At 33.7% G+C, this 8,305-nt stretch overlaps 1 protein-coding gene across 1 annotated transcript; it reads right to left on the bottom strand.

The window, feature by feature from the left end:
- Positions 1-456: 456 nt before the first annotated feature.
- On the bottom strand, positions 457-4,383 carry LOC131610512 (probable receptor-like protein kinase At5g18500). The gene is made up of 8 exons (XM_058882475.1): positions 3,841-4,383; positions 3,061-3,761; positions 2,636-2,740; positions 2,386-2,508; positions 2,147-2,317; positions 1,935-2,064; positions 1,028-1,240; positions 457-888 (listed from the first exon to the last, which is right to left on the bottom strand). Exons 2-8 carry the CDS (start codon positions 3,738-3,740, stop codon positions 772-774), a joined length of 1,539 nt encoding a protein of 512 aa, XP_058738458.1. The 5' UTR covers positions 3,741-3,761; positions 3,841-4,383; the 3' UTR covers positions 457-771.
- Positions 4,384-8,305: the final 3,922 nt, after the last annotated feature.

Below are 8,305 nucleotides of genomic sequence, written 5' to 3'. Positions count from 1 at the left end.
CAAGATGGATGCTAAAATTGCGATACTGATCAAATATATCCTAAAGATGTTGAAATGTCATACTTGATGATAAAATATACCGCTAGATTTACGTTAACGATATACTTTACTAGGACACAAATCATATAACATGTAATTAAACTGTAGATGGACTCTATCGGCATATTTGTTGGCCTCTCAATGGACATGAACCACTTTGATCTCTCAATTATGTTCCATTTTGCTCCTCATCTTCTGGAAAATCATCATTCCTTCCCTTAAGGTTGCGTTTATTATTATTAAATTTGAATTAAATTTAGATGTAATCAAATATTTTTGAGATGTAACTAACTATCTTTTGCATAATAGTAAATGCATTCCTGATCCAGTATACTAGTATTTCTTTCTGCTGTGGCAAGGGTCGAGCGAAACAAATGTACTACAACAATCAAGTCTTATCCCACTATGCAGAACAAATTTGAGAAACAAATATTAAAATTTACGATGAGATCGAATATGTACACACCCACTATTTTGGGTTCTTATCTTATCAATAGAACCCCCCTTCATACAGAAACAATAGGACAGACACTAAAACAAAAACTCATGCACATAAAAGGGAAAAACAAAACGTATCTTACTGTGTCACCCCTTTCCAATGCCCCATAATTCCAAGAATCTAAAATGCTACTGAATTTAAAATAAAATAAAAAAAAACTACCACTTTATACATCCCAATAAACCATTGATTCTTCAATAAGATTCCGACTTCGGGTCGCGTTGCATGCGCTGCTACCCTCTGCTCTCTTCTCTAGAACCCTGAATCTCACTCCTGTCTGTGTCGGAATATTCCCTCTGCGATTCAATTTCTGCACTACCCCCTTGATTTCTTCTTCTTTGCCTTCGGTCCTGATATCCATATCCACACAACGAATGAGTATTGCGTTAATAAACCATAACTTGCGACAAACCAAGGTAGCTTGGCTTGGCGATTTGTACACATTAGTAAGATTTTACTGATTTCTGAAGTGAGGAAAACGATACAAACCTCTCTAGCTAAAGGGTATTCCTCGGACTCCAGCATTCGTACAACTTGGCTCATCTTGGGTCTTTTCTCGGAATCTGGATCAACGCATCTTAAAGCAGTTAAGAGAGCGCGTTTCAAAGCTCTGGTCGATGGTTTCACCTCAATGTTTGGGTCCACCACTTCTTCTGATCTCCGGCTTCCAACCATCATCTTCAGCCAATCGACTAGATTCACCTAAGACCATTGCAGTTTCACAGTTACGGTATAAAAAAAACATCGATAAGAAGTTTCCACGTAGAAGTAAAGTTTAAAATCGAAATCTCGAGGATGACAACCGTCTATGATGTAAGAGCATAGGATAAGGTTGAAAAGTGCAAAGTAATGAATTTTGCTCCACAAGAGTGTGCTTGGTTGAACAGTGAAAAGAACAAAAGAAAATTATTGCTATGTAATCATCACTCAATGTATATGTCATCTTACCTAGAAGGTTCAAAGTGTTGTTAAAAAGGAAGGCAGAAGTGACCCACACAACGCCTAGCTGGTGCACATTGAATGGTGTAAAGCAAGAAGCCAAGAAGTAACAAATAATTTCTTATAGGATAGAGTAGGGACGGCGAAAAACACACAGACATGATAGTTACTACCATTGCTGAGAATGTTGTTCGTGTTTCCTGTATTTGAAAGGGACGTACATTTCTAGGAATGCATAGGTGCGGGTTCACAGACATGATTGTTACTACCATTACTGAGAATGTTATTCGTGTTTCCTGAATTGAAAGGGACATATGCTTCTAGGAATGCATAGGTGCGGGTATGGTACTGGGTACGAGATATGGTAGATTAAAATAAATTAAGGTGCGGCTACGTTAACAAAAAAACATACTTCAAGGTGGATTTATGCTCAAGATAAGAAAATTAGTTAACTTACTTCATTTGTCGGACGACCATAATCAACTGGATCTCTTCCGGTAATTCCTTCTAATAGCAAAACACCGAAGCTATAAACATCACTTTTCTCATTTAGAAGGCCAGTGTTTGCGTATTCAGGAGCCACATATCTGAAATATGTAGAGAAAAAGCATATAAGAATTGATTTTTATAAAAAATGGTATAACAATACTTAGTACGTGAAATACCGACCCAAAGGTTCCCATAACTCGGGTTGTGACATGACTCTTCCCGGCGCCCAATAATTTGGCTAGACCAAAATCAGAAACCTTAGCATTGAAATCATCGTCAATTAATATGTTGCTTGATTTGATATCTCGGTGTACCACCTTTGGCTCAATTGCTTCGTGCAAATACGCAAGCCTGAAACAAGTGCATTGCTTTATACAAGGATTACTAAGAAAACAAAAGCCACAGTTGCAGAGACTCACGCTTTGGCTGTGCCAAGGAGAACCTTGACACGTGCTTCCCACGTAAGATAGCCATGGTGACGCATAGCTCCATGAAGCCATTGTTCCAAATTTCCATTATTGACATACTCGTAGACTAATATCCTGAAAATACACGTGTTACAGCAAAGGTAAGCACATTAATGAAGTAGCAAAACAATTCATATTACGAATCATATATATGTCGAGATGATACTCACTACAGTCATAGTGAAATTGAGAATAAGAATACCTGTGAGTTCCCTCAACGCAGAACCCCAAAAGGCGAACCAAGTTTTTGTGTCTGACATGGCCAATAGCTTCAACTTCAACTCTAAATTCTTTCTCTGCTTGACCACTGTTATACCAGCAACAAAAAAAAACAACAGAAAGGTGAATTTCAGCATAGTAATAAGGGAACACAAAAGCACTTATCATAAAATTACCTATGTATAAGCTATTTCAATAACAAAAACTAAATTTTAGTCAGAATGTTTTCATAAACTACTATGGAGAACTTATGAAAATAAGTTGAAAGCAACTTATGATCATGTCCATAAGCTCTTCTAGTAGTCTCACAACAAGTGCTTATGTCAGCAGATAAATTCAAATAAATGAACTCGAAAAAACTCGACGAACAAAAGAATTACAGTGGTTCAGCATTGTAATCGAACTTACATATTATTGAGTATCTTTTTAACTGCAACTGGACTCCCATTAATCAACTGTCCCTTGTATACAACTCCATAACCCCCTTCACCGAGAACATTTTCTTTCGCAAAACGGCTCGTAGCAAGTTCTAGATCCCTCAAAGTAAACCAATGACCCCAACCTAAGTGAGAAAACTCCGGAAGACCGGATAGAGGCGAAGGAGCTGTTATAGGATACGAAGAAGAAGACTGCTTATACAGAGTAACCGTCCCCGAACTACCCTCTTCACCCGATTGCGAATGTGACCCACCACCATCTTTCTCCATGTACTGATGAAACGACTCCGAATGACTACTACTATCACCATTCTTCACCTTCTTCCCTAAATCTAAATGAACCATAACTTTATCAGACTCTTTATCACTAGACTTATCATGAATGGTCAAAAGTATTCCCTCACGCGGCGCAAATCCATTCGTCGATACTTGCTCAACCCTAACCTCCTTAATTTCCTTCGACACATTCGGTATCTCAGTAACAGGAATCTTGTTTCTAGCTCTCCTAGATTTCTTCCTTGAACTAAGACATATTGAAACCACAGATAGAATCACTACAATTGACAAAGCAACAACAATTGCAATCACTTCCCAAACCTTTACACCAAACACAGTTTTCTTTGATAATTCAGCATTCAAATTAGCACCCATTTCTCACAGATAATATTCAACCTACAAAATACACAATAATCAATTAATAACAAATTCATAAAATACAATAATTAACAAAAAAACAACAAAAAAAACTAACCTCAACTTCAAGTGAAAAACCTTGAAATTCCAGATCTTAGAAACAGCAGTTTCATAAGTGAACAGACACAAACATAGGAAGAAACAAAAACGGTTATAGATCTTTAAGGAAGCACAAATCTAGGAAGTTGTCAGAAAAAAACAATATCTATATGAGGTGTTGAAAATGTGAGTGGTTATGAATGAATGAATCTAAGATAAGATGGAGCTATCTAACTAAAGAAGAAGAAAAAACTGTGATGAAGAAGATGAAAAGGTAGAAGAAGAAGAAGAAACGATGGAGTTATCAGTGGTAGGTAATAGATACAACCTTACAACGCATGAATATATGTGTTTATAAACAAACAAAGAAACATCAATTTTGTAAATTTCAGAAATTTCATAAATTCAATTCTGTAATGTAATTGTGAGGTAGTAGTAATAAGGTTGTCTTGTTTTGTTGTTTGGGATTTTTCTTAGAGCTTGAAATGAATGTGACTCATAAGCGGTAATTAATGATTTTTTTTCCTTTTGTGAAATTGTTATTACTATCTTTCAACTGAACTGGAAAAAAAGTACTGTGTGTATGTATATGTATGTACTGTTGTTTGTTCTTTGAAACTCTAGAGACTGTATCTATGTATGTTGTCACGTGTGAGGTTGTTTTTTCTATGATAAATTTGCCTAATCATGCTTAGCTGTCGTGTTAGAAGACTAAAATTGGAGAGATATAATAATGGTAAGAGTTTAATGGATTTTTATGAAAATGGAATTTTATTGATGTAAATGGATATTGTAGGGAAAAAATACAGTTGTTATATCTTATGTGTTAAGTATTTTATTATTATGATAATAATAATAATAATATTACTTTAAGTATATGTTGTTTTGTTATTTTATATTTGTCAAAAGAGTTTAATTTAGGATTTTAAGGTAATTTGTTGGTAAATTACATAGGCAGCCAACTTTCATTTTCATTAATATAATTATTATACAAATTAAAATTAAAATGAAAATTAAGGACAAAAATTCTCTTAAAACTATATTCATTGTTTTAGTTTTTTTATTTTTTTTAATAAAAGATTAATTGTCATTAGTGTTATGAAACAAATGTGATAAACGTAAATGGTATTAAAATATTTGATTGTTAGCATATTTCGAAAAAATAATAATAATAAAATATGTTGATGGTCGGAATATATTTTCTCATGTTTAACATTTTTATTTAAAATGGTTCTACGGGTTGTTGCTCCATAATAAAACATTTGATTCTTAGTCTCGCAAGTCAAAAATCTCAATTAGATTTGTATATGCATATTTTCCTTCTATATACTCATACATGGAAAATGTTGTAATGTGTCTTAAAACCTTTGTTGATGAAGAGAAAGAAAATATATTCTAGAGATTGCATATACCACGAAAATCGGAAGTTTAAGAAAGTCAAAAGAAAAGTTGAAAAAATAGAAATCGGGAAAAAATTGGTCGGTGAATAGTGATGTTCGTACGGGAATAGTGGTGTTCGTATGGTGAATAGTGATTTCAATTTTTTGGACTTTTTCGACAGTTTTGAGTGTTTTGGGCTTTTTCGGTTCGGTCCAAGGATCCATTTGTGATTGGATTGTAATTTTGGACTTTGTTAGGTATTTGCTATTATAAATATGTATCTTTTATATGCTTGTAGATGTGACAATCTTAGAGCTTACAGCAATAAGGGAGAGCAAGGGTTCTTAAGGGAAACCTTAGAAATGCAAGGGTTTTGAAAAACCTTTAGAGTTATCTAAGGGAATTGGGAAACACTTGTTTACACCTTGGATTTGAGTTATTCATATATTGAGAGTTGAAATAGAGAGGAAACATTTGGATAGAAAATAGGGTTGTTCTTGGGAACCTCAAGGCGAAGGCTATTTTTTTGTAACTCATTGTAATAACTTTAGGTCTTTCCTTTCTTCATGCATTCCCCTTTTACTAGTTTTGCATATCTTTCTTTGATTCTGATCAAATGTCAATTTGATGATGATCTTCTAAAGATATGAATTCCTAATTTATTAATACCATCTTAAACGTGCTAGATTTAGAGAGAGATAACAAATTTAATTGATTAACCTCAAGGGTTTAATCAATTAAACCACCCTCTTTCTCAACATCCTTGATCCTTTTGGGCCTTGGATGGCTTTAGGCCTTGTTTTTCTTCTTGCACTCCATTTTTACTAGTTTTGCACCTCTTTCTTAAATTATCTCGTTTTCTCAAACAAACGGTTTAGTACCAATAAACCAAATGGACTAGGAAAATAAATAACCACTGGTCAGAAGATTAACAAAATATTTTCGAGTGTATTCTTCTATCAAGTGTTTTATCTTAATGTCTTAAGAAACTTTAAGACTTTAACCCAATGAAGAGAACAAAAACAAACTGTAAGTTTGCCATCTCTATGAGTTGCTTGACATGAGAGTTTACATAGAGCATCTTTCCTCCTTGAGTGATAAATCAGGATAACAAAAAGTTTTCAAAGAAATTCTCAACCATCAAGATCATCAAAACCATTTTTTGGTGTAACTTTAAAACTCATGCCATGCATAATTATTTTAATTTACAATTAATCCCTCAAATTTGTTAAGTATTCGTGCAAAGTAAGTTAGGATTCACCTTTAATACCCAAATCTTTTTGCATCCATGTAGTTAGTATTTTAAGGGGTTCTAGAGGTATTTCCCTTTGACCATCTTAAAACATGTAGTTTATAATAGCAAAAAGCTTCTAATGACCAAGCTTATGAGGTAAGTTTCATTTATAAGTAGGATGTTTGGTTTTCTATTTATTATGTCAAATAATAATAAATGATCTATTAGGTTGATAACCTAATCCATTTTTATTTTAGGAATCCCTTTGATTTAATAAAACTAGATCTAGGTTGTTTTTTTCTTTAATAAATTTACATAGACTTCGTGCAGGCTATTTACTCCCTTTCTCAACAAAACACAGATTTTATATTTAACTGATTGTCTTCTAATCTCATTTATTTCGTTTCCAAGCGCTTTATTGATATTTTCTAGAAATTTATTATAATTTTTAAACTCTACGATGTTTCTTTTTAATTTTTCATTCTATTTACTAAGCTTAACACCTAGCTTAAATATTTACTTATATGATAGATATGTTACCTCACCATTATCTTCTTAATCAGTGGCTTTGAGGCAAACATGTTCTTCTTCATCAATTCCTTTGTCGTTCTTTTAGAGAATACTTTATGAGAATCTTTGGAAGAGTTATCATATATTTATCTTTGCATAAATATCGTAGAATTAATTCTTGAGACATAAGCTAAAAATTCTAGCTTCAAGTAGAATCAATTCTTGAGGCAGAATCAATTCTACTTTTGAAAAATCAAACATCTCAAAATCACCCAGAATCAATTTTACATCTCTAAAATTGAATCTGGATCTTGTAGAAGTGGAACCTAACATACATTAAACCATACTTAACGTGAGAAAAATTGTTGTACAAATTGGCTTGCAATCTTCATTTTTGGCTTGTGCAATTGTTGAGATATTAATGAGATTGATATATTATTGAGATATTAGATATAATATCAAATATAATCTAATCTAATAATATCAAATATAATCCAAGTTGTGTAAGATCAAGCTCAATTAGGGTTGTATATAAATAGTCATAGTCTATATCATTATTTGTACAATTCAAGTGAATAATATAATCCTTATTTCCTTTTAACTCTCTCTTTCTCTCCTCACTAAAAGTGTCTCACGCACTAACATATTGGTATCTAGAGCTTCCGGTTACTGTTCTTGATCGTGTTTTCATGAACTTCACGCCAATGGTCGTGTTTCCAAGGAACGTAAATTAATCGCTGCAAAGATGAATGGTACTAATGGCATTCTGAATTATCTTCCAATGCTTGACGGCAAGAATTGAATTCGGTGGTGAAAACAGATGCAATCCCTGTTCGACTTTCATGAAACCCTATAAGTGGTTACCAATGGATTGCAAGATTGCGTATTGCATTCAAATGGCAGTTAATCCTGCAAATTTTGACAGAATCTCTCATGTTGAATTGGTGATGGAGGCATGGGATATTCTTGTCAAGTATTATGAAGGAGGTTAGAAACTTAAGGTTGTCAAGTTGCAAACTTTGCATCGACAATATGAATTGTTGTCGATGGGAGAAGACGGAAAAGATTGCGCAGTATGTGTCAAAGGTGAAGACACTCGTCCATATCATGAAGGGTTGTGGTGAAACCTTAACTGATAAGATGATAGTTGAGAAGGAAATGTGTATGTTGACCTCTCACTTTGATCACATTATCGTAGTTATTCAAGAATCCAATCAACTTGAAACCCTAAAACTGGAAGATTTGGTTGGTTCGTTGGAAGCGCATGAGATTAGGATTGTCGAAAGGAAATGAGTTCAAGATTTGATACAAGCTTTGCAGGTTCAGTCATGGAAAAAGAATGGTGGTTCTAAAAAATTCA

Source organism: Vicia villosa, linkage group LG6 (assembly GCF_029867415.1).
Source record: "Vicia villosa cultivar HV-30 ecotype Madison, WI linkage group LG6, Vvil1.0, whole genome shotgun sequence".
NCBI lineage: Eukaryota > Viridiplantae > Streptophyta > Magnoliopsida > Fabales > Fabaceae > Vicia > Vicia villosa.
This window is presented reverse-complemented; position numbering and strand designations above follow the sequence as displayed.

What these genes read in the sequence shown, in the direction of transcription:
- LOC131610512 (XM_058882475.1), bottom strand. Translation starts at nt 3,740, where the DNA reads ATGGGTGCTAATTTGAATGCTGAATTATCAAAGAAAACTGTGTTTGGT. An exon ending in AAAAAGATACTCAATAATAT is followed by an intron (nt 2,741 to 3,060) that starts GTAAGTTCGATT and finishes CTGGTATAACAG; the next exon opens with TGGTCAAGCAGAGAAAGAAT. An exon ending in CGAGTTATGGGAACCTTTGG is followed by an intron (nt 2,065 to 2,146) that starts GTCGGTATTTCA and finishes TACATATTTCAG; the next exon opens with ATATGTGGCTCCTGAATACG.